At 37.8% G+C, this 25,760-nt stretch overlaps 6 protein-coding genes across 7 annotated transcripts in view; 3 read left to right on the top strand and 3 right to left on the bottom strand.

Moving 5' to 3' along the window:
* The first annotated feature begins 2,843 nt into the window (after positions 1 to 2,843).
* Positions 2,844 to 3,726, top strand: Ndufb2 (NADH dehydrogenase (ubiquinone) 1 beta subcomplex, 2, 8kDa). The gene is made up of 3 exons (XM_078194065.1): positions 2,844 to 3,030; positions 3,298 to 3,421; positions 3,530 to 3,726. The coding sequence occupies exons 1-3, from the start codon at positions 2,936 to 2,938 to the stop codon at positions 3,596 to 3,598; spliced, it is 288 nt and encodes a 95-aa protein (XP_078050191.1). The 5' UTR covers positions 2,844 to 2,935; the 3' UTR covers positions 3,599 to 3,726.
* On the bottom strand, positions 3,530 to 6,132 carry LOC144476809 (aldehyde dehydrogenase 1A1). Its single transcript, XM_078194062.1, has 10 exons — positions 5,977 to 6,132; positions 5,761 to 5,865; positions 5,575 to 5,676; positions 5,333 to 5,498; positions 4,954 to 5,258; positions 4,740 to 4,842; positions 4,369 to 4,667; positions 4,092 to 4,300; positions 3,931 to 4,005; positions 3,530 to 3,847 (listed from the first exon to the last, which is right to left on the bottom strand). Exons 1-10 carry the CDS (start codon positions 6,010 to 6,012, stop codon positions 3,781 to 3,783), a joined length of 1,467 nt encoding a protein of 488 aa, XP_078050188.1. The 5' UTR covers positions 6,013 to 6,132; the 3' UTR covers positions 3,530 to 3,780.
* A 1,243-nt stretch (positions 6,133 to 7,375) lies between these two features.
* Tektin-a (Tektin A) lies at positions 7,376 to 9,997 on the top strand. The gene is made up of 6 exons (XM_078194063.1): positions 7,376 to 7,953; positions 8,166 to 8,475; positions 8,549 to 8,763; positions 9,062 to 9,284; positions 9,356 to 9,510; positions 9,611 to 9,997. The coding sequence occupies exons 1-6, from the start codon at positions 7,685 to 7,687 to the stop codon at positions 9,822 to 9,824; spliced, it is 1,386 nt and encodes a 461-aa protein (XP_078050189.1). The 5' UTR covers positions 7,376 to 7,684; the 3' UTR covers positions 9,825 to 9,997.
* A 357-nt stretch (positions 9,998 to 10,354) lies between these two features.
* Prtp (thioredoxin domain-containing protein pretaporter) lies at positions 10,355 to 12,628 on the bottom strand. The gene is made up of 5 exons (XM_078194064.1): positions 12,168 to 12,628; positions 11,752 to 11,898; positions 11,556 to 11,664; positions 11,181 to 11,471; positions 10,355 to 11,103 (listed from the first exon to the last, which is right to left on the bottom strand). The coding sequence occupies exons 1-5, from the start codon at positions 12,353 to 12,355 to the stop codon at positions 10,642 to 10,644; spliced, it is 1,197 nt and encodes a 398-aa protein (XP_078050190.1). The 5' UTR covers positions 12,356 to 12,628; the 3' UTR covers positions 10,355 to 10,641.
* Positions 12,629 to 13,075: 447 nt separating this feature from the next.
* LOC144477093 (uncharacterized) lies at positions 13,076 to 19,483 on the top strand. Of its 2 annotated transcripts, XM_078194547.1 has the most exons (14): positions 13,076 to 13,212; positions 13,462 to 13,532; positions 13,605 to 13,743; positions 13,825 to 14,002; positions 14,074 to 14,406; positions 14,484 to 14,747; positions 14,807 to 17,278; positions 17,345 to 17,462; positions 17,537 to 17,741; positions 17,823 to 18,006; positions 18,086 to 18,244; positions 18,312 to 18,464; positions 18,552 to 18,644; positions 18,731 to 19,483. In XM_078194547.1, exons 1-14 carry the CDS (start codon positions 13,168 to 13,170, stop codon positions 18,949 to 18,951), a joined length of 4,635 nt encoding a protein of 1,544 aa, XP_078050673.1. In that variant the 5' UTR covers positions 13,076 to 13,167; the 3' UTR covers positions 18,952 to 19,483. The 2 variants fall into 2 exon arrangements, 1 of the variants encoding a protein (XP_078050673.1); XR_013495134.1 differs by lacking the exons at positions 18,552 to 18,644; positions 18,731 to 19,483 and having other exon boundaries at positions 17,823 to 17,891; positions 17,959 to 18,006; positions 18,312 to 18,450.
* Positions 19,484 to 20,245: 762 nt separating this feature from the next.
* Positions 20,246 to 25,760, bottom strand: part of LOC144476702 (uncharacterized) — a 75,484-nt gene continuing 69,969 nt past the window's right edge. The window contains exon 8 of the mRNA XM_078193830.1: positions 20,246 to 25,572. Within this exon, the coding sequence (XP_078049956.1) occupies positions 25,474 to 25,572 (99 nt within the window). The 3' untranslated portion in view covers positions 20,246 to 25,473. The remainder of the gene's footprint in view (positions 25,573 to 25,760) is intronic.

Below are 25,760 nucleotides of genomic sequence, written 5' to 3' on the forward strand. Positions count from 1 at the left end.
CCTGACAGACAAACGCTGGCGCGAATGCGCTATTTTATAGTCTGTGTATGATTTTTCAAAAGCGACAGACGAATTAGTAATTATACTTTTCATAAAAGGGATTACGTAGTTATGATCTTTGATCTGATAATTATCAAACCTTAATCGACGGCTCTGTTTAAACTTAAATCTAGGAAACCGGTAACATGACCTAAAATGGTCGGTTTCATATTTCTGATCTCAAAGTTGTTGAAATTGTAAGATCTCTTTCATGGGAAATGGTTGAATGGATTTCTTGATTCGAGCATACATTATTATTATTATATTAGAAAGTCCGAATAAGTCCAGTCTTTTTATTTTTATAAAATAACATACATTGGTTAGTTTTAAAACTCGGCAGATTTACTGGCTTCACATTTCTTGTCTCAAAATCGTTGAAATTGTAAAGTTGTAACTTTTTCATAGAGAATGATTGAATGAATTTCTTAATTCCAACATACGTTATTACAATAATTATGGAAAGTCAAAATAAGTTCTGTTTTTTTATTCTTATAAAATAATAAGCCTTGTATAATATAGTTGTATTTGTTTGAAACAAAAACGCAATGGCTTTACCGTTTCAGTAGATTTAAAAATATCACTGCCTTAATGAGAGATACTATAGTGAGATACTATAATCAGAGATACTATACATCATCAATCACGCACGCAATAACTTGATTCGTTTATCTAATGTTGATTTCTTATACAATTGCGGTAATAGCAGATATTAGATTAAATGGTGGTTACGTAGATTTACAATGATTTTAGTAAATTCTATTGGAAATTTATCGTACATATCTGTATCTAAAAATTCTACAAAAACTTCACTTTTTTTTAGGCATTTTATATTTGCAGTGGGTCAAATTACACATAATGTAATTTCTTGAGTTTTCAAGATAAGAAATTTATGTAAAGGTTGTTATATGCTTGATTACGTACCCTGAACAATTTAAGAAATATTAATAATGTAACTGAACGTCCTCAAAGATTAAAAGCAGCAATCTCGATCGTTTTTTTTATCAATCGTAACAGTAAAACAAGACTGAATTAATTAAAACAGAGTTTATCTGTTTTATATTTAGTCTCTCTACATTCCAAATTGTACATTCTACGTAAAATATCATCCATTTTATATTTAATCTCGTTACTATTCTATATTTTACGTAAAATAAAAAGTTCTTCTAAACTATCCGATATCATAACTTATTCTTAAAATATCTTCAATCATTGTTGTACATTCTAACAGTCGATGCTTCTTAAAATCAAATCGCATTGACTGTAAAATAAAATTGAACAAGGAATAAAAAGTTCCCAAGGACAATATTACCTGTTATAATTCATTGGTAATAAAATCATGCCAAGCGCAGTATAGAAAATGCAACCGAAGTCGACGCATCCTTTTATTTAACCAACAACCGCCAACAGACACGCCTGAAACGCCCTCGAGAACACTGTCGCAAAATCTATATTTCACGTTTGAATATCGGACAGGTATATTGATACAAAGGGTGTCGCCACAATAAAAAATAATTTACAACAGTATATATTTTATTTAAAAAAAGAGGGAGCATGTCCGTTACACGGGATCGCTATTACGAATCCTCGTAGATTCGAGAAGCATCCCCTTCGCCGTGAAAAGATATTGGTCGCCGGCTAGTATAAAAGTTCTTTAGTAGGGTGCCGGTTGGGGAGAATTAACGGCAGAGGAACCAATGGTGTTCCTTGCTCGAGGGGGTTGCTACCGGGACCTTGTGACGACCGTAAACCACCGGCGGACCAATGGCGGCCGGGCAACTAACCCCCTCGCTTCCTCGAGACCGCTCGTTCGGCGCGTAATGGCGAATATCTCGCAGCTGATATACTCGAACGACTTTCATCAAACGTTAGTTGTCTGAAATTAATCTCGTAAAGAATGACCGTCAAGAAGGGAGACCGGGACCAGTTCTCTCCGAGAGAATGAGTTTTTTAAGGGTCTCCTCTAACAGCCCGGCGAATCATCCTAATCGGGGATGGACTCTCTCGTTCTCGAATAAAAGAGAAATTATGCAGAGTGGCGTTCTGTTCGTGACAGAATCCAAAAATGGCCGTTTAGAATGTTTCATTCGAAAGATATAGACAAGTTTCAGGCTGCCCTGTTTGAGAAACAAGAGTCGTACACGAGTATCTCACCATTTTGCATTTTTCTACCATCTGTGTTATTTAAATGGAGATGTGTCAAAGCATCAAACTTTCGATGGTCATCTATAATAATTTTTACAGAATCGTAATTCACAGCAAAAGATGATTAAATTTTTTTCGAATATTCTTGACACTCCTGTTGTACTTACAATATTAACAAAATCGTATGCAATCCTTTTTACGAGTAATAAAAGTTTTCAAGTAAAAAAAGAAAGATAGATATACATATAATAATATTCTACTAAATAGAAATGTTAGCTATTACAGATATTTACAAGAATTTCCAATTTACGTTCACAAGACCATGATATAATGAAACGATCTGTTTAATGCAATATTCAGAACCCATAATGACTTTCTAATGATAATGTTATACCTAGAAAAAGCTTAACAATCTTCTTCTAAATAACGATTACAAAAGAAATTATTAGATCATGTTATTAGAGATAAATCATTGGATTATGCATGAAATTGATATAACCATCGATAAATGAATTAAAAGGCTCTCAATTCTCAGTATTTAAAGTATAAAAGATTGTTAAATAAAACGTCGTCGATAAACAGTTTTTAATTTTAAAAATTTAAATGAGGTTCAATTAATCGATACATCGAATATAGAGAAGTTATTCTTACGGCTGTCAGAGGTCGTGCAGTCCAATAGTGTAGTAAAGTATACTGTGGTGTTGTTGGTGGTGTACTTCGACTGTCTGCGACAGATAGTTCGATTGACAGGAAGATGTTGATTTCACGAGGTTCGCAGATTTTAAGGGCAGTATGTCGATCAAATGTTAAAAACAATGTTGCCATTAATTTGACACAGAAACGTAACAAGTAAGTGGATGTACATTTGTTACATAACTCCCTCGAAAAGAGGTTATGTTTAGACATCTTAGTTTTTACTAAACATTCATTTCTGCTTATAAATTTCGCTTAATGATTCCGCGAACTGATTTACCAAAATGAATAGACAAATGGTGTCAATACCTTGTTAAGGAATTTTCAAAACGGTCATATATCAAGAAGTTTTTGTTCCTTTTAAACTACTTAATTTATTTTCTACTATTCCTACTATTTTAAATATCTTAATGTTGCTTTTAGATTGTATTACCGTTTGGCGGTACCACCATATAAACATGAAGTTGTACTAGTAGAAATTCTCATGGGAGCGTTTTATTGGTGGTTCCTATGGAATATGTGGCACGACTGGGAATCTGTATTTATTGTAAGTGAAACTTCAACCAGTTAATATTTGTTCACACCACTTGCAAAATATTATAAAAAAAATTTCAAAAACTTCTCATCAATTTTTGATTGTGTTTCCTTCTTTCAGGGTCATGGTCCACTTCCACATCCAGAACATTGGGACGATAAAGAACTGGGTATTCCGCCAGAGAATTAATGGTAATAGGTAGATCTTTATGAACAGTACAGTGCATCTTATAGAACTGTCAGCTCGTTAACTCTATAAGGATACAGTGGTTGCAATGCTTAATGTCTTTGTAACATGAAATAAAATATTTCAATGAATTTATTTATAAATCTTTATAAATCGTATATATTTATTTAAAGACAATGTCTAAGTTACAATGTTGGCACTTTGATAGAGACAGTCTTGAGTTCCAGGTATTCCTTTAATCCCTCAGCACCCCTGAAAAGCACAAGAAAAAAACAATTTTTATAGTTTCAGTTTTATCTTCGCAATATTTTTTCTGTGCATAATGTCAAACTTACAATTCGCGACCAATGCCAGATTCTTTGAAGCCACCAAATGGAGTTTGAGTGGTAATAGCGTCGTAACAGTTAACCCTGTTGAAATATTTATTTTTAAACGATATATTAATTTACACATATTATGGAAATTGTGTACCACTTATTTATATAACAATTTTTACCAAACACTGCCGGCTTCAACTGCATGCGCGAACGTCAACGCTTTGTTGATATCTTTGGTGAGGACACCAGCAGCAAGGCCGTATTTTGTATTATTTGCACGCTCAATAACTTCATCTAAAGTTTCGAATTTCAAAATGGACTGCACAGGTCCGAATATCTCCTCCTTGGCGATTCTCATGTTATCGGTCACGTTTGAAAAAACGGTCGGCTGCAATTACCGTTAAAGTCAATAATTTTAATTCGAAAATTGCTGTATCTAAAACCATGAAATTATACCTTAATGAAGTATCCAACTGTGCCAAAGCGTTCTCCACCAGTTTCCACCACTGCACCTTCTTTCTTTCCAGACTCAATTAAACCCTGGACTTTGTTGAACATTTCTTCATCGATTTGCGGTCCCTGTTGGGTCGTCGGGTCGAAGGGATCACCAAGCTTCTTCTGGGCTGCCAATTGTTTAGCATAACTAACAAATTGGTCATATATCTTAGCTTGCACAAATGTACGGGTACCCGCGCAACAATTTTGCCCGTGGTTAACAAACACGGCGTTATGAGCGATTTCCGCAGCTTCCTTAACTGTAAATTATTCTTTGTTAGTCATTTATAATTTAATTATAATTTTTTTTATAAAGAAATTCATCGTCGTACCGTCAAAGTCGTCGAAAACGACCAAAGGACTCTTGCCACCTAATTCCAGACTTACTCGCTTGAGATTAGTTTTGCCAGAAGCTTGCATTATCAGATGACCAATCTGAAAATGAATGAATAATAACGTGGACTTAATTGGTGACTAATTCTTTTATGGCAGTAAATTAGAGATTCGAAGCTCCTAAAATGATGACTTATATGTTTAATAAATTACATCGGTGGATCCGGTGAATGCAACTTTGCGGATGTCTGGATGCTCAGAGATAGCTGCGCCTGCAGTCGGTCCATATCCTGAGACAACGTTCACGACACCTGGAGGAAATCCAGCTTCTTTAACAAGCGATGCAGCGTACAACGCAGACAGCGGCGTTTGTTCGGCTGGTTTCAATACGATGGTACATCCAGTGGTTAATGCTGGAGCCCACTTCCATACAAGCATGAGGAAGGGATAATTCCAAGGAATGATTTGTCCTACCACACCAATTGGTTCCTTTTTTGTAAAAGAGACATATTTTCCATCTAGGTAATAGAATATTTAATTAGTAAACATAGATTTCTGCTTGAAGAGTACTTTTGATATGGAATAAGTATACCTGATGGGATGGTATCACCAGTGATCTTGTCACACCAACCAGCATGGTAACGCAATACCTGTGCACTGAAATACATTTCTCCAACAGCATTCTTGTATGCTTTTCCAGTATCCAATGTTTCAAGGGTAGCTAGTTTCTCTGCATCACGTACAATAAGATCCGCAAGCTGTTACAAAATATTACGTAATAAGAAAATAGTTCTCTGTTGAGACTTCAATAACAGAAATGGCAAAAATTAAAACCTTGTTGATCAGCGTTGCACGCTCAGATGCATTCATGGTCCTCCATACTGATCCTCTTTGGAAGGCTTTCTTTGCTGCTGACACTGCCTTGTCTACATCAACCTATAGATATACAATGCACAAAAAACAGTGTTTTAGACAATGAAACCCAGGATATTAAATCAAATTATAAGCATTCGATGTAACCTTGTCACCCTCAGCTACTTCAACAATAACAGTACCAGTGGCTGGGTTTATGGTGGGAAACTTTTTACCACTCACAGCATCTACAAACTCGTTGTTGATGAACAACTGTAAAAAAATTTAGTCTTAATGAAAATTTTCATTAAAAAACATAGCTCATAGCTAATGTGGGAAGCACGCGGAAGAATTTGAGATGTAGAGATACTAGTTATCATTTACCTGAGTATATTTAAGGTCTGGCTTCTTGCAAGTCATTTTAGAGTATGCTTCCTTCGGCGGTCACTTCACGAATGATTCTGGAGTCGCCAGATATCGTTCAAAAGCCATTTTATAACAGAATGGAACCTATCATCTAATCTGCCTCGACGGTAATTAATGTGGTGGGGATGTGGTCCGATAGGATACGACCGAATTTCACATCTAAAAACATTGGCATACAAGTAACAAGACCGATATCTTTTCATATCAAATGTGCAAGTGTTTGAAGTTTGGTAAAATAAGAACTATCATACACATACTTCATTAATTGAAGTATACTAATTTAAAAAAAAAAAACCGCAATTTAATCATTAAGCGGAAATTAAAATATTACCCAAAATAAAATACACAATGTTTTCGTGCAAAAAGTTGCATGCTTTATTAACAAATAAATAATGATAATATAATTTATATAAGTGTATAGAATGCCGATTCAATTTTTAATGAATCATGAGAATGTAAAGTGAAAGCGAAAAATATTGATATGATTTAAAGTTTTAATAAATTAATTAAATTGTGAATAAGAAATAATCAGCTCCAATAAAGAAATAAAAGCCTCAGTTGATAGGGTTTATTAAATCGATAAATTGCGGGCCCATACCCGAAGACGTGGATTCCGTATGTAAATGGAAAAATTTCACGTTGTTCAATGAAGAATCGAGAATGTGATATCGTGTAGTATCGGAAACAATAAATCCACAGTAAAGATTACGTGTTCGTGAACAATACTAATATTCTATTTAAATTAATCTTTGATCCGAAGAGATATTTGATATGGAGAGTACTCAAACTCTAGCTCCAACGAGCCAACAGTCCCCTCATGATGGGATCGGTGATGCGGTAAATTAATTAATTTTATTAATTCGCAAAAGTAATTGTTTCTGAACAAAAAAATAGTCTACCTATCGTTTAGTTCTCAAGAATAATATTTAATTCTCCCTTATTTTCAATGGCTTCGACCAATATTTTTGGCAAAGAATTAAACAATTTACTCGATTAATCATTTTAAATTGTCTATTCTTCTTGTACACCGTATGTGTAACGATAAGAGTAATCAAAACCGTCTGGACCATCTACGTTGAATGTCTTTTCATCTGTGAATATACATATAATCATGTTCAAGAAAAATATATTTGCAGAATTTAGAGAAATTTTTATTTATCTGAGAACTAAATGATACCACACGTATGTTGTTTTCGTCCAGGAGTATATGCCATAAATACTAGATTTCTGTCTATGTACAAATAGAAATTTGCTAATCATAGAAAATGATATCATTATTTATTTTGGTCATTCTTGTTTGTTATTCTTTGATGCTGTCGCTTTTGATTCACGAAAACACTATAGTATAGAAGATAAGCGACGATCCGAAACTAAAGTATTATGTAACTTATGTGCTTTGTCTATCTACTTCAGAATTAAAAATACCGTTGGCAAATATATTGAGATAAATATTCTATCTCATGTTTTCAGTTTTGCAAGTAATATGTAACTGACATGACGAAGCATATCGCACATTTTATTTATTTTAAATTCTATCAGCTTATCTAGTTATTACAATTGACAATAACTCTTTCAGCGTTATCAGCGTTAAAGCAATACTCTATCCATAGTCTTCAGAGGATGTCTCAATAGTAAACGCATTTTTGCACAGCCCAGCCCTTGTCCTATGATGGAATTGTCAAAGGGGGACGCGGGTGACAGACCACCCCCTTATTTCCCTCAACCAGGGGATGAACTTCCGGCACAACCAGAAGCGTCGATGGATCCAGTTGGTCCATGGGCAACTGGAAGAGTGACCTTTACACCTCAAGATGGTTTAACAGGCGTGAGACCGGTCGTCGATCGAAATAGCGTGACCAAATTCGGCGCGCCACAATGGAGGGCTCACAATCTAAAATTCTTCCAACAGTCGAACGAGAAAATTCACGCTGCCCAGTATGAAAAGAAACTTTGCTTTATACAGTGTTTACCCCCATAGCGTCTACCTTTGATCGTTAGAAGTTAATCGGTTTCCTCACTGACTTAGAAAGATAAGCTTGTTTTATCGGATAACGGGGGATTTGTTTTGCTCTTATTTTTACTGTCAATAAATTATATTTTTACTTCGATATTTAATTCTGCTGTTTTATAAAACAACTTTAACACAGGCTCGCGATAGGTAACGCAAAAAAATGCGTCCAGGAATCGTACAAACAGGCGGACAAAACGCAACTGGAAAATACCGATCACTTGAAGAACCGTGCAGCGGAGGTGTTTCGTTGGAAAATCGAGCTGGAGCACGTGTTACGTGACATCACTGAGGAAATCGAGCTGTTGGAAGCGGAACGCCGACGCGTCAAGCTATCGTTGTCGGTTCTCACGATTCCGGAATCGATCGCCGGTGAATTCTTGCAACTACGCTCGAAGCGGTTGGAGTCTGATCTGATTCGCGACGAAGTCGAGGAGGAGCTGACCAAGGTGTCCTTCACGGCGACGAAAAGACTATTAGTCATAGTTAAATTGATTAATACATATTTGACAATTGACGCAGGAAGTAGCACTATGCTCGGAAATAAGTGACTTGCTTGGCAGGACTCGGGAGCAAATAGAAATGCAATTGACAGAATTAAAAGCAGCTAAGGCGAGGATGGAAGTAGATTGGACCGATAAGGCTGGGACTTATCAAATAGACACTTTTTGTATGCAGCTGAAAAATGAATCCCCTGAAATTCTATGGAAACCTGGGGCTACGAGATTCCCTGCAGAGTTTGTATATCAAATCATTAAAAGTAACTAATTCTACTGCATGATCTTGATAGCGCGCAGATAAACTATCCAATTGAATTCCCAATTTGTCTTCCTGATCTGCGTGCTGTGCACCAGGTTCTAGCTTACTGACTAAACAGAAAGAAAAACCAAGTCGACTTTTCAAGGTTTAACAAATCATACAATATATTCCATGGTCCTTGGTAATGCGAACAGATTTCCATGTAGATTAATCGTAAACTAGTATACAAAATTGGAGAGACATTTTAATTAAGACTTTCAACACTTCCCTTAACAGACAATCGACTCCAGCCAGTTACGAACATTACACGCGCGAAAGTTTGACTGACGCGGAGGCGGCCAGACAAAGATCGGCTAATCTGCGGTCCACGTTGAAAGCCATTTTCACGAATTCCATAAAGGATCTACGCGATCAAGCGACCCGCGTGGATCTCGCTCTCGGTGGGAAAAGCAAGCTCACGGAGGAAGTGTGTTCGCAGTTGGAGAAGGAACTGCTTCGAGTGAGTTCCCTTGCAAAGTTCAAAGGGAAATCGTTTTTGGGTGCTTCTGCTGATACTTTGACTGCTTTCAGTGCTTGCACGAGCTGGCGAACACCGAGAAAGCGATCGAAGACCTTCGGTATTCAGCAAGAGGACTCGATTGCGCTATGAAAGTTGCGCAAACGCGATTAGCTGAGAGATTACAGCGAGAGAACGTGGAGAACTGCCGTGATACACCACAATTTGCGTGAGTATTGAGGTCATCTTAGGGCCTCGCCCAGTTAATCGTATAAAGATCATTAGGTTCTATTTAAGATAATTATTGCTAATATACGCGCTTTGATTAGGCTTGTGGAGGAAGTGAGGATGCTAAACGAACGCACTTCCGCCATGTTGGCCGAGCTGAAGAAAGCTGAGGAGACCCAGGCAGGTCTGGTCAGAGTCAGAGGCGATCTTGAGCGAGAGATCATCGTGAAACGGAAAACATTGTACATAGACAAGCAGCGTGGCCAATTGTTGCGATCTTTTTATCCTTCGGCCACGACACTGGCTGGTTTTTAATGGTATTTAAATGCTTCTATTGCGGTATGCTAATTAACACGTTCCGTGCGCGTTGGTCGTTTGGTCCACCGTGTGCAGGATTTGGCTAAGTTGCTTGCCCAGAATTATTGTTTAGTACATATTCTGTAGACATATTTCTGCAACGCATTGCTTTCGATTTTGTGTTACATAAATTCGCTTGTAAAAATTTCTGTTTGCGTGACGATTCGCAGTATAGTGATCGTTGTAATGCACTATTTTTAGAACAGTCTTCTGCAAAGATCAGAATGACAATATTGACTTTGTTTAATTGCTCGAGAAGATAAAATCAACGCGAAAATACAATTTTGAGGACACTGTTAATGTACATATACCTTGTTATAATTATTTTGAACAATTCGACCATCTATGACCGACGTTGCAAGCCGAATATTAAATTGATAACATTATAATGATGGTTCCAGTGTTCCCCAAAATAAATACATTGTACATGTTAATAAGCGGTATGGAACGTGTCGAATAAATGTATAGAATACGAAATTCAATGGAGATTAACGATGGTTTTATAAATATATTTCGGAAGTACACCACTTAACCACGCGAAAAATATAGCGGGTCTTAATATTTATGTATAATAGTATTGTATAACATTTTTGTTTTGATATTTTATACAAAAATGAAAAAAATATACGGCGTGGACAGCTTCCGGAGTTGTCTCAATCGCACGCGTCGTACATTCGTACAGAATTAAATTAATTGTTATACGATTGCGTTCCGAGAGGCGGCGTAATTATCGCTCTGGTCGCAGAATTAAGTTTAGTAGAAGATAAATAGATGATCACAGCTCGTCGTGCAGCTGTACATTATTAATTACAAAATCGTAGAGATCGTCTAAATTGCGAGCACCATTGTATTCGGACACTTTTTGTCCGTCGCGGTATAAGTACAGACTAGGAAAACCGTCAACATCCTGTTTGTTGCACAGATCTTTGCTGGCGTCGAGCGTGCAGTCCACTTTAGCAATGTTCACGTTCTCGTTGCCAAAGAACTTCTTCCCGAGATCCTCCCAAATGGGCGCTAAACGCTTACAGTGGCCGCACCAAGGCGCGAAAAACTTAACAAAGGAAACACCTGTTTCTATTCCATGTTTGAAACTATCGCCAGTGAGGCTAAGCACAGCGTGCAAAGTACTGTCTGAACTATCAGTTTTAGCATCCACTTGTTCATTGTCATTAGCAAGCATTTTTGATACATAAGCCTTTAATTCTTCGTGAGTGCGTTGTCCAGCGTATTTGTCCACCTAGAAATATTTTTAAATTCGAAATTTAAAAAAATTTTAGATTTTTAAAGATCTATATTATGTTATTTATATTTCACCTTCTTTCCATCTTCGATCCAAAGCAAAGTTGGGTATCCCTTTATATCAAACTGAGTGCAAACACTACGATGTTGATGGCAGTCTACTTTAGATATGCTAACATGGTCGCTGTTACGTAAACTGTTTGCTAACTCCTCCCATGCAGGTGCTAATTTCCGACAAAAACCACACCAAGGTGCATAGAAGTTTACAAAGTGATAACCAGAGGACACATGCTTGTCAAAAGTGTCCTCTGTTAATTCTAGAAGACCATTTACTGCATCAGGAGCAGATGGAGCTTCATGTACATCCTAATTAAAGTGATTATCATTAGAATCTAAATGGTATGCATCGACATATAATTGAATTTTGTATACTATGGAATTGATAATTACCCCAAAAGGAGTGCCTAATTGTTCAACTATGAAGGAAATTAGAGACGGCAAGTCCTTTGCATCCCTGAATTTAGTGCCCTTGGTCTCTCCAGCTTTGAAGAATTTGAATCTGCAAAATAGACAATGCTAAAATGTATTTTATTCAACTTTTATTATTCTAAAAAAAAATATGCAATAAATTTAATGTTATACATACGTAGGATAGCCAGTGACATCATGTTCAGTACATAGTTCACTGTCAACGGTGCAATCTACTTTAGCAATTATTACATTGCTTTTATCTGCCTTAACGTCTTTGGCTAATTTTTCATACTGTGGTGCCATTCTTTGGCAATGTCCACACCTGAAACAAACTCTTATTGTAGTGTACATATATAAATAATAAATTCTTATTGTGTTAGAATAATGTATGAACAATGCATACAGAAATATTATTCTATCATTTCTACGACAATTTCACGCAATTTCACTTTGTAAAATAAACGTTAAATATAATCTTAGACATCTCTTTGTTCTTGTTCTCCTTAGCATAGAACAAAACAAAATATTTTCCTTGCTTAATAGTATTTTTTACGGCTAGTCTCGCATTTAATAAAAATAACTTGAACGTACCAAGGCGCGTAGAACATGACAACATGATTATTCTTCTGCACTTCCTCGGCGAAATTGTCTTTGTTGTACTGCACAGTGTATACGGTAGTATCCTCCTCCTCGTCCAGTTGACTGTTGACTTGACTCAGCAGAAATAGAAAAACTAGGATATGTTTCGTTAAAAAGACAATACTCGTCGAATGTTTCATCGTTACGATAAATTGCGAACACTGTATAAAATAATTCAATATTCGATATGAATATTATATTGCTGCGGGTAATATAACGCTAATGATAACACTAATATAACAGTAATAATAACTGAGCGATATCGGGATCACTTTGTTCTCGGAATCACAGCGTTAGTAGGCAATCGAAGTAGAAAATCATTCAGTGTCATGTAATTCTAATTTAACTATTCTTTGCAATTCACACTCGTCTTTCAGCCTCCCACACAAATGGATCGAAACCGCCGATTCCGCCCCCCATATGGTAAATCGCACTGATACCAAAATTTCATTGTAAAATCCCCATAATATTTTTGGGGACGTTAATATTGTTTAGTGAGACTTTCAATACTTCAATCAATAATTTAATCTGTAAGTAATTTTTATGTATCGCTGCATATCTACAAAACTGAGAGTAAGAAATACTGCGATGTCACAATTGTTTCTAAAAATTTTTGCGTGAAAAAGTGAGATTGCAAAGCATGGTAAAAGAAGACAAGCTATGAGGGCAGCACTGCTTAGCTTTGAATCATCAACGAATCAGGGTAAGACGATTTCTGTACCATACCTCAAGTTTTCGAACCCTTCGCTCCTGAATGGCGCAATATGACGAGGCAATACTGTATAGTGGTAAAATTCTAGTGGAAATTTATGGAATTATATCCCTAACCGGAACCGTAAACATCAGGATAAACTGGGATGAACTAAACGCCGGATAAACGTGATTTTCAGTCGGCATTTCAAAATACAATTCATTTTAAAAATAAGTAATACTGTTTGTCATTCAAGACAGTATGGATCTTAGTTTTCTGGATTTAACAACAAATGAAACTGTTCAAGTAAGTATTTTATTGTTAAAGCTTCTTCCTTCTATCGAATTTAATAACACTGACTTGTTAGGTTACTTCAAGGTTATGCTACCTGTACGTTTGATTACGATTTATAATAAAAATAAGTAACAGAGCTCCAAATAATGATTAATTTATTTTACCTTATTCCCGAATATTTATTTGATTATTACTGACTTCAGTTTAAATGTCTATAATTTTGTTGCTGTAACTAAATGTTAATGTTTATGTTTGTTATAGAACGATAATTTCACTTCGGCAAACTTAACCCAGTCGTATTTGTTATTGAAGAATAAAATCTGTGAAACGCAGTAAGTACTTGAAATAAATATTCTGTTGATCAAACTGTAGACCAAATAATTTGATTCAATATATTTTCACAGTGAAGTAATTAAACAATACAATGATAAACTCAAGGAATGTGAACGTTTAAAGACAGATTTAGATGTAGCTACTAAACAAGTAAAGAAAGTTACTTGTAATTACAATTCTACGTTGGCCAAAGTTATTAAATTAGAACTTGTAAGTAAAAATGAACATATTGCTGATATTTATATTTTACAGCACAATAAATTTTTTAAAATAAATTTTTTAATTCTCCAGCAAAATACAGAGTATAAGAAGAATATTGAAACGCTAACAACACAAGTGGATAATCATCAAATAAAAACAGCTGCTGACAAACAGCATATACAGCAACTTATATGCAAGATAAAAGATGTAGAAAGTCAGCAAGATGATAAAATTATGAAGTATGACTTACAGAAGTCTTCTTTTGAAAGTAAGTAGTCTCTATTATATACAAATATTATTTAATTCTTTCTTCTGAATTATTTATTATTTTTATTTTAGTGAGAGTTAAAGAACTGGAGATGGAATTAAAGGCTATGAAAAAGAGTAGTGAAACGAAAGTTAAAAAAATTGCAAAAAAGTCTTCTATAGGTAATAATGCCTGTAATAGTAGTAATGATATTATCAGGAAAGATGCTGCTACCAATACTTCTAATAGTATCAACAATATTATCACTAAGGACGTTGCAACTAACACTTCTAATAATAACATTATCACTAAGAATGCTGCAACTGAGACTTCTAATAATAACATTATCACTAAGAATGCTGCAACTGAGACTTCTAATAATAACATTATCACTAAGAATGTTGCAGTCAACACTTATCAGAATAGTAAGTCAAACGGATAAAGTAAATATAGTATTCATATTATTTATCTTGACTATTACTTAATCTTACCGTTTTTGCAGCAAAAGAAACAAAAAGTACTGGAACGATTACAACACTTACCAAGGACGAAATAGTACGAAAACCACAAGTTGCAAACAAACATATACTAACAGATGAATTCTATAGTATAAAAGACGATATGTATCCTATATTTTGTGCCAAATGCGAAGTCCATATGAAGTCCCCGGCTATCGACAAAATCTGTGAGATCATGACAGATTCGTGTCCAAAATTAATAGAAAAGATTTCGTCTCCCTCTAAAAAACCTGTGCTAGTACCACCAGGTAAACAATTTTTTAATTTAGCATCTTATATGATATACTAATGATTCGTATAATTTCAGATATGAACAAAGAAGACGTTAAAATCGGGAATCTAACAGAATCGCCGCCACCACTTTCCCACGCCGAAATCATCCAGGCTGAATTTATTTGTCCGAATCTTCCACCGCCGGTTTCATTTGACCATTCAGATTATTGCCGTCATTTTTCTCGGCCACCTAGTTCTATTAGTCAAAGCGCCTTTTGCATGAGGTCAACACCGATTCGCATGCTTGCGGAGAGATCAAACGCGGCTATTCAAACAGACAAAAGCGAAAATGAACCTACAGTCGCATCTCCGCTGCAAAACAGGATCGAAAAGTTAGAGAAGAAACTCAAGAAGGAAATTAAGAAGTTGAAGTCTCAAGAAAGTAGAAGTTGTCAATTTAATCATCCTCCTCCTAATCCGCACTATATGTTCGATATGAGTAACGCGATGCAATTCAGTTTTATGGAACTCTGGAGGAGGATGACTGATTTGTATCAGAACAAGGAAAGAGAACCACCACTCGTTGTGCACAAACGTATGAACAAAAGCTTGAACAAGTCAAAATTGTCTCGGCTGAAAGCTGCAAAAAGATTACAAAGTGCGCATAGCGAAAATCCTTGGAAGGTGGATACGCTTCCAAAACCAAAGGATATGAATTCTCCTAAAAAGATGTCTAAGAAACGAAAGCATAAATCTTTTATGCTTCTCCAGAAATCGAAGGTCTCCACAAAATATTCTGATCACGTTGAAGAACCAATCAGCGATTCTGATACGGAAACGTTCGATGACTTGTTCAATGATACTCCTACTAAAGCAGATACTACTGAGTCTAAAGAATCGTGTATGGATACGATTGATTCGTCGTACAGCGACGATGTAAAAACGATAACGCATTCCACTGATTCTAGAGACATGGATGAACAGGTGGCTGTAGATATTGCGAAAAACTCAATAGAATGTAATAAATCGGCGGGAGGTGAGACCGACTCAGGAATACTCTCAGACTCGATTGAGTCTAACAAAATGCAATTCGAAGCGGATTTGGACTCATGCTCCATTCGAAAGAGAAATCCGAGAAACAAGTTAGTCACAAAAGCTGTAGCGTGTTTCCCGTGGAACTTTGAGTCAGCAAGGTCTCAGTCCATTGAGGAGGCACTTTCGATAGTGGAGAAAACCAATAAGATGGAAGAAGTGGGGCCGGGAATAACAAAAATGAATGAAGAGTCACAAACTCCACCGCCAAACCTCGAGAAAGTTGCTGTTGGGAGAAAGAGGAAGATTGACGAGCCTGAAGAGCCGAAGAAACCATGTCGTCCGGAATTGATGAGAAAAATTAGAAACTTGACGAAAAGTACTGTCAAAATCCAGAGGAATGTAGTGAACATCCCACGGTTAAATAGCACAGAGACCCGGAACTGCGAGAGGCAAAACAAATTGGAAGAGGACAATCATCCGGAAGAGGAGGTCGAGAATGTTACAACCGACGATTATGTTCCTAAGAAGAGACCGCGAATTGCCCACGTACCTAAAGTCGTGACAGAACAAAATACTTCATCAAACATTTGCTCACAGACTAAGACATCAATATCTAAAACTAAAAGGGGTAGAAAGCCCAAATCTGAGACCACTATTGTGGACAAGACTGAATTTAATGCACGTGCAATGGAGGAGACAAACATAACACAAGAAACACCTACAGTTCCGACAACAATAAATGATGATAAGAAGAAAGTAAATTATATAACTAGTGTCGAAACTGAAGTAAAATCAAGTTCGCAATTTGATATTCAGAAACCTGAAATGAGTCCGAAATCTGAAGTGATTCCGAAAGCTGAAATGAATCCAAAACCTGAAATGAGTCCAAAACCTGAAATGAGTCCAAAACCTGAAATGAGTCCAAAACCTGAAATGTGTCCAAAACCTGAAATGAGTCCAAAACCTGAAATGAATCCGGAGCCTGTAATTAATCCCAAACCTGAAATGAGTCCAAAACCTGAAATGAATCCGCAACTTGAAATGTATCCGAAATCTGATGAACCAGATAAATTGTCTGGCAATGAACTCACCAAAGCTACTGATATCCCCACTGAATCCATTTTCGATGTTTCTAATTTAATTGAGCAGTGTAAAGAAACAAGAAAAACACTTTTCAATATTGCTTCGCCACTTCGAAAAAGGACAGTCACTTTGATTAAGAAGAATGTAACTTCAGTATCTTGCCAGAATGGTAGAATTGCAGCTGTAGTTCCAAACGGCTTTAGCGTACCTGGTAAAGAAGATAAAAAATGTGTAGGAAATAATCAATCATTAGATTCTAATTCATTAATGAACTCTAAGAATCTTCATATAACGGGTATTGCGAGGAAAGGTAACTACGACAGGGATAAAAGTCTGAATTCGAAATCCTCGATCGAGATACTGAAACAATTAAATGCTGAGAAAATGGTTTTGAATAGATGCAATAAGAAACAATTAAAAAATTCGTCACACATTCGTTTAATAACAGGTAATATTGCTACGTTTGCTTAATTATTTAAAAAAGAAATCATTTATACAATGCATCTTATTCCAGACAAGTTTATAACAGAACAACTGCGGAGGCTTATAGATAGCGAATGGGAGAATGCTGTACATTGGGATGTGATTGAGAAATTAAAAGCCACGTGTGCGACGTCTCGTATTATAGCAAAGTGAGTATCAAAATGCAATCAATACGTGTATCAGTTTTATAATGTGAATTACAATCGATGTTACCTTATTTTAGAAATATCGTAGAATTTTTAAGTCTAGAAGAGACTTGTAAAGAGAGCTTAGACAATACGTACACACCGCCCGCACCTTTGATGACAAAAACGCACCAAAAAATCACGGCATTGTTGATTGACTTGGAGAAAATATTTCCGATGACAATTGAACTAGTTCAGTTTGGCATCGAGTACAAAATATTTAAACTTAATCAAAAACAATTGGTACGTTGAAATAATAATAATTGCATATCTATCACATCAAATTGAATAACACGATTAACGGTAGTCTTTTTCTATGTACAGAGATCGGTTGTGGATTCGCTTGCTAGGATATACACGATTCTAGCACGCATCCAGAAAGACAGACAAAGAGTAAGGATATTCTGTTGCGATGCTATTTATTGTTTAGGGCTTAATGCAACCATTGTTTTGTACACAGTATTCACTTGTTGGCCAGAGGTATTTCCATCTAACGAAGTCAACAAAGGTATGTCAAAATGTAGCTTCCATTAGGACGATTTACATAGGCAATTTCCGAATTAATCAATTTATTCTGTAATCTATAGACATGTTACCAAAATGTATTGCACATCTTATCTTGTCACTAACCGCCACTGATTACCCTAAGTTGAACGGATTGAAAAACTTAGTAACAGTGTATTATAAGTATCCGAGCGGAACATTGTCTAGTGATATGTTGAATATATTATTGACAGATTTTCAGGGTGAGTAAATATGAGAAGAAACTATATCAACGTAATTTTCTTTGATCTTATTTATTCTGCTTTGTAGAAACATGTCACAGCAACGTAATGACCGCCATCACGCTTTTAGCGAAAAAGGAAAGCACGGCGTGGACGTATAAAAATATAGTTAAAGGTGCTTTGTTGCCCATGATTGTTAATAACAAATGCTCCAACCAATACAAAGCGTTTTCCTTACTCGGTAATTAATTTCATCAAAGGAAGAGATCTTAATTATTTTTTAATTTAATATATATTCAAGTGACAAGTCTCTTTATTGTAATTGTAGGTAGTCTGATGCGACCGTTTCCTATAAATGATGAGGATAATTTAGTGGGTGAGATTGTGGAACAACTATGTGCCCTAAGTGACTCCGATGAAGGTACGGTTTTTTTTTTATTGAAATCAGTTAACCAAAATTGTACACTATGAAGAATATGTTAATTAGAAATTTACACATTTAATTAGGGTCGCATGAGCAACAAGAGGGTGTGATATCGGCGTTACTGAGTTTGTCGAGGCACAAATTCGATATAATCGTACCAAAAATACTAAAGTGGACTCCTAATAAACCCCTTCATGATCGAACGGTGGATCAGATTAATGGTCTCCATAAACAGCGTGACCCAACTTTCTGGAGGAAATACATACATACATTTGAAAAGAAACATAAACAAAATGAAACGTGACATGCCGTTTCTCCGTCGAAATGGGAGCAGACCATGTGATATATATTAAGTAACTAATTTCTGTGTTTATATATTTTCGTTGATAGTTTCACTTTAATCGTTCATTCATAGATTGCTTGTTAATTTTTTATTCACAATAAGATTCAAAACAAATTAATAGTGTAATAACTTTAACGATTTACCGACCGTCGCTCTAGTATAATTTCGTTGACTGTCGTAATTGATTAAAATGCCCGATACGCGACTTAACAGAATAACCTCTTGTCGAGATAAAAAGAACTAACGCATTATGTATATACTAATTTAGTTTAACATATGCTTCGATCGAGTCGATCGGAGAACGTTAGTACAGGTGACGTACTGACAACTTTGGTAAACCAAAGAAGATACTTATCGTGCAATCGGAGTATTCCCTCGGTGCGTGTAAGTTTCTTTGCGTCGTGAATGTGCTATAATTTAATTATATTTTTTATTTTCACGAGAAAAGTGTCGGATAGTTTGTAAAAGTCGTTTTGTTATAAAATAAAGTGAAAAATTGATTTTCTATCCGGTCTCTGTTACATGTCCACGAGTCCTCCCAAATTTATTTTAACTTAAAATTATTTCCATAATTAAATTATGTATATTTAAAACATTTCGCTGTAAATGTAAAAATCGCGATGCTCGCTATATTTTCTGAACCGAAGGATTCTACCTGAAAAATGCAGTGAAACAAAACATTGGTCAGACCGTCGACTAAATATTCATGAGATTCCGGTCTATCGCATGAACAAGACCATTAACCTGGACTGAGGATAGCACTCATTATCGGGGTAATGAACATTAAATAGTAATTAGAAGGTGTACGAACTTACGCAGATCGGCGTCTCCCGCCAGGATGCCGAAGGGGTAATTCTTTGAACCTCAATTAACCGTCCTAACAACATTTCCAGGTCACTTACATCATATCAAGTGACTTCTTACTAGAAAAATTAAATCAATCTTCCGTAAGTTTTTTTTAATAAGAAAGCTTTATATTTTGGTATCTGTCTTACTTACAGCGTTATTATCGTTTATTAATTTAGATCCGACGGTTCTAGTGCTACCGGAAGTACCACCGGAAGAACGGTTGCAAGAGACATCGATATTTAGATATTTTAATTCCGTTTAACAGAGCATATTTGATTCGAGGCACAAAAAAAAGATAACATCAAAAATCACTTTTGTTTCTAAAAACAATTAATGAAAAATTGCAGATGTTCTTCGTTCCGTGATATGTCGGAATGGTGAAGGATTAGGGAACGGCGAATTAAGTTTAAAAAGTAGTAACGTGTAAGATCTCGATATTTATGCTATTTAAACATTTCGGGAAACAAGATTACAAGTTTTTATTCCTTTCAATATAATAATAATCATAATCATAATAATAATAGATAATAATAATAATAATAAAAATAGATAATAATAATAATAATAGCAATAATAATAATAATCAACATATCGTAAGCTTCCATACGCAGAGCACGCTAAGTTAATACATGTACATGGTTTCTTTACAAAAATAATAACAATGTCTCGATGCAACATTGCGGATCCCATTGATCAATCTCGTCTAGCTAAATGACACTTTAGCAGCTTCCTTTGGATAGATAACTTTCGTATATTAATATATATGTCCCGCATTTAATTCTTGGTCGCTCCCTCTTCAAATTCTTCCACGAAAAGAGAACGTTTCAATCCCTTCTCTCGCATCTATCTCTCAATCTCTTATCTCTATTACTCTCGTTCATTTCTCTACCTGCTATACGCGCCTCTATCTCTCTTTCTCTCTCTCTCTCTTTCATCCTTTGCATTTAAATAAACTAAATTATTTGTCAGTTAATCGACATTGTCTTTGGTACATTTACAACGAACAGCATACCGCGCGATACAGTACGGATTTGGTAATGTCGGACGGGGGTACCTACCATCCGCCGTCATGTTTAAAGCGCACGCGATTCACGTTGGGAACACGAGACAATTTCGTTTTGGGAGATCCGGTGCGTGTCCCCGAGCGCGAGCGGATCTCCGTCCGGAAATTAAAACGGAAAACTAAAGAGAACGCGTTTTATTGTTAAATAAACAACACTCGACGAACAAGCGAATCGCGGAAGCGAGGGAAGAATAAGTGGCTGGTAGAATCCCGCCAGGATGGTATCGGAGAAAGAGAGAATCGGTAGCGAAGAAAGAAGCCGATCGGGAGATTGATCGAGAGTTTTGATCGAGGCCGATCGTGAATTTCGAAGTTCCGGTCGTCTCGAGACTCCTCGCCGATCAATTCCCATCGGCTGTCTTCTTCGACGCTCGGCTGATGACTCAAAGAAAATTGTCAGATTTCTTTCGTCCAGATCAAATACGCTTTTCTAGGCTGAGCGCTCTGTTTATCCTCATTCTCTCTCTCCCTCTCTCATTTTTCGTATTCCCTTTCTTCCTGGTTCTCTTGTTCGCTTAGATCCGCGCGATCACACGGCCACGGCGCTGTCTGATGTACTAAAATGCCACCACTCTGTCTGCACGCTTCAAACGATCGCTGGATCCCGGAGAACTCGAGCGATCGCTCTCGATCGAGGCGAAAGTATCCTCCTCTTTGCTCTCTGTTCCCCGTGGGAAAATGAAAATGTTGAACACAATGGAAAATCGAGCAATCGGTTGGTGACAACGAATCGCTTCTGATATGGAAATCACGGGGAAATCGGATCCTGGGTCTCGAGCGATCGATCGATCGATCGGCTTGGTCGCGACACAGTTCTAGTCGGTCCACCGAGTGATCTTGTATAGATCGCTTTTGCTGATATTTTGCATGGAAAACGAAAAGTATCTCGACTTTTTTTATCTGATAACTAAAGGATGGTCGATGATTGTGATCCAACGATCATGGGGGGTCGTCAATCCCCCCGACGCTTCGATCAACGAATCGTAGATCGCAGGTTGTCGCAATATTCTACAGACTCAATTTCGAGTAATTTCCTTCGTCGAATTAGAACTGGATAATTTCGTTAAATAATCTTTCGCCGATCCAAAATAATCTAAGAAAAAAAAAACAGTGGTAGACCGTCTAGCCTGTTTAGGGTCGGCTCGCGATCCTCGCCGCGTCCGTTCACCTCCTCGTTTCGTCTCTCTACTCATAAATAATAAATCGTGTCCTTAAAACGTATCGTTAACCAAAATACGCGAGAGCTAGTTTATTAGGAATAACTGATTAATCGAGTTCTGATCGATAGGTAATAATTAAAGAGGAAAGAAGAAGACAAAAAAAATGGAAAAAGAAAATGAATAAATTGATCGATCGTTAACTAATGATCGTAAATTAGTAAGAATAATTAAATCGTGATAATTAATTAATTACGAGAAAGTAAGAATAAATTAGGAACCAAGTACAAAGTATGAGACGTACGATTCTGGGGGTCTGGGGCATCTGCTTCTGTATACGTGTGTTTCGTGTCAGTGTGTACTTGTTGTTGTGTGTCGCATGTACGGGGAGGAAAATTAAATTAGAATGACGCCGTTTCTCCACGTTAATTAAGACTATTTATAAATTAATGTCGGGGGATTCCCCGAGAAACACAACTTTTCTGTTAGGCCTCCTCTCTTCTCGCGACCTAAACTTCGTCTCCAATTCTTGTCTCTTCGGTTTCGCTCCCCTGATCGTTCTCCCCGAAATTCATTCTGTAGAGAACTATGCTTATAGTCTCGCCAGCCACGGGGGCACACAGATTAGCAGGGGAATGGAAAGCAAAGGGGTGCAAGGGGGCTGACTGTTCGCGACCCATTAAGACACAAGAAGAGCAGACGATCTCATAGAGCGTTTGGAAGCTTCTCCTCACTCCGCAGTATCTACAAATATACAAATCACCGTTCTACACGGATAGACTTCTCCCTTTATTTCTCTCTCTCTCTTTCTTTCTCTCTCCCGCTCTCTTTCTCTCTAGGTACGAACGACGAGAAAAATATCGTGTATCTTCCGCGCAACACTCCTCGGGACGGCGTCGCTTTCGGCGACGGAACATATATTTTCTTTTCGGTTCGCCTCTCTCTCTCCTTCTTCATTCAGATGCGCTCTCTCTCTCATTCTCTCGAAAACCAGCGCGGCCGGTTATTTTCGGTGGTGCGGAGCACGCGACCCGGCGATCTCTCACGCGACCCCTGTCATCCAACCGACTCGTCTCTCCCCGTGAAATTTATTTGTCGTCACACAGAGGGCTACATCCGAAGGTCCAAGGGGGTGAGGGGGTGGCTTAATCGAAGCGTCATTGATTGTAGTTTGTCCGCTACAAACGGCGATTCACGCGGCTCAGATAAATTTCATGGGGTTCGGGAACGAGTCGATCGGCTGGCCCTGCGCACGGATAATTTACTATTTACAATGGGGCGGCAGGGGGTGAGTCTCGGCCAAGGTCGAACGCCGTTTTGGTACTACACACCGAACGGACGCTGCTGTCCCTCGATTCTTTGCTGGATCTACCTGATTTCTCGATCAGGCGTCCTCGAAGACGCTCGTCCGCGACGGACCACGCTGAAGCGACGCATTCATGGCGTCTGAAGTAATCGGAGGACTCTTTGGCGAACGGAAAAGGTACTCACTAACTGACACCGTGAATTACATCGCAAATCTTATGTTGTACAATTTGTATTGTATTGTAAAAATAATCGCGGTTTGCATTGCTTTGTAAAGCCAGTCTGCATTTATCAGAATTTGGCATCATTTTTTATATTTCCTGATAAAAAGAGTATTATATCGCTTTATATATATGTTGAATAATTATGTAGTGAACAATTTGAAGCTAGTTTCTTTTTTACGAATGTGGTAACGTAGAGAACCATTTAGAGATTTTGATTTGATTATTTCCAAAGGAAACATCAACGGTTATAAAAGCTGTCCACCTTGATTGAGACAGACAGCGTACATTTTATACAGGGATATAGCGTGGACGTCTATTGCGACTTTCGCGAAATCGTTGCAATGTTTTCAGTGTTCTCGCAAGCGAATACCTTTTCCGCACGCCGCGTTTCTCTTCCGGTATCGGATCCCGGTATATGGAACATCGTTTTTCCCAATCGTCGAGCTTTTGGAAAATCTTAACGCGACTGAAGCGATTGTTTTGCCATGGTTCCGCGCACTATCATTCCGATGTACCGCGCTCGATCCTCGAGGACCAGAGTACACACCTTGTTTCCTTGAACGCGTTCGTTTACTGGGATAAACTATGTAGGATACACGGGGTAAGGATTATTTCGTTTTGGATTCTCTTTGGCGTTGTCTTAGATATAGCGTGGAGCGTATTAGAATAAAACGAGGACACGTCGATGGATCGAAAAAACGACATTTCATGAGCACCAATCGTTTCCACGGGACGCGACACACGTTCGATCGGCCGTGATCCTCCGATTATTCCGCGCCGGGACGAGCTTCCGAATAAATAAATAATCGTCTATCGAGCGGACAGCCACCCACACGCCCGCGCACGCTGTTTCTCATTCACACTCGCTCGCACACACATACACACACACACGGGTACACGCGCTCTCTCGTCTGCCTAGGAACCGACGAACCGAGACGAACAGAGAGAACAAAGCCGGAACACGAACATTTTTCGAGGAATCTCCGGCGAAAGAGCACTCTCTCGAGCCGCGATCGTTTCTCTTTCTTTCTCTCTCTCTATCTCTATCTCTATCTTTTCTCTGTTACTTCGCAAAGAGGAACTTCCGCTGAACCGACCGACAGATCGAGAAGAATAAGAAAACAACGCTGAAGCGCGCGGAGAGAAAAGAAGAAACGACAGGACATAGAAAGTCAATGAATTGTCTGCAAGCTGATCCACTGGAAAACGCTTCTTCTTCCTCGAAGAAGCCGGGAGAACAGAACTCGTAGATTTTCTCGTCGCTAGCCGCTACTGTTGGTTACAGTTGTTTTCCTTATCTCTGCTGCCTAGTTTTTTGTTGTTTCTTCGATTATTATTATTGTCTGATCTAAAAACTATGTTTCACTTTCGTCCGGATAGGAACAATGATTTACCGGGTGTGTACACACACTCTCTCTTTCTCTCTCTCTCTCTCTCGCTCTCTCTCCCTCTCTATCTCTACACGAGTGTCCGCGACGGCTTTTATTTTTAAAGCCACCCTTTCTTCCACTTTCCTCGTTCTTTGTTCTTTCGAAAGGTCCAGCTCTATTTCAAGTTTCAGCTACGCGCTTCCCATTCGACGATTCCCTCTTCGATCTCCTTCGTCTAGGATCCGCAAGTCTTTCACACGCGGTTTCGAGGATGCCGATGATCGGTCGATGATCCTCGCACAGAGTTCGGTTTCGCAGAGAGAGGAAAGATCGGCCGACGAGGTACCGAAGGGAAGCGTAAAACGTAGTCCATGGACGGAGACAGAAAGCATTGGAGACGGGCGAAAGCGGTCGATTCGTTCCGTGGACGCGTCCGTGTCTCTCGGCGATCGGGGATGATCCACGCCCAGACGCCGTCGGTCCGTGTCGTTCGGAATTAGGCACCAGATTGGCTATTATTGATTCGAATGCTTGCCCTCGCTGATCGACGCCATTCTCATCGACTCCGCTTCCGGGCTGTTCCATCCGGGCATTCTCGTTTGCTCGATCGCCGCCTGGGAACAGATCCGACAAACTGTTCATCGTCTACCCGACCACGATCGCTACGATGATCGTACTGGATCAAATATTCAATCTCCGATTTTCGGAAAGAAAAATTAGACTGTTACGAAGAAGAATCGTGCAACGATAAACCTGGACTCATTCCGAAGCCTGAAGCCTCTATTTTTCGCAAGTCATCGGT

Source organism: Augochlora pura, chromosome 11 (genome assembly GCF_028453695.1).
Source record: "Augochlora pura isolate Apur16 chromosome 11, APUR_v2.2.1, whole genome shotgun sequence".
NCBI classification, from domain to species: Eukaryota; Metazoa; Arthropoda; class Insecta; order Hymenoptera; family Halictidae; genus Augochlora; species Augochlora pura.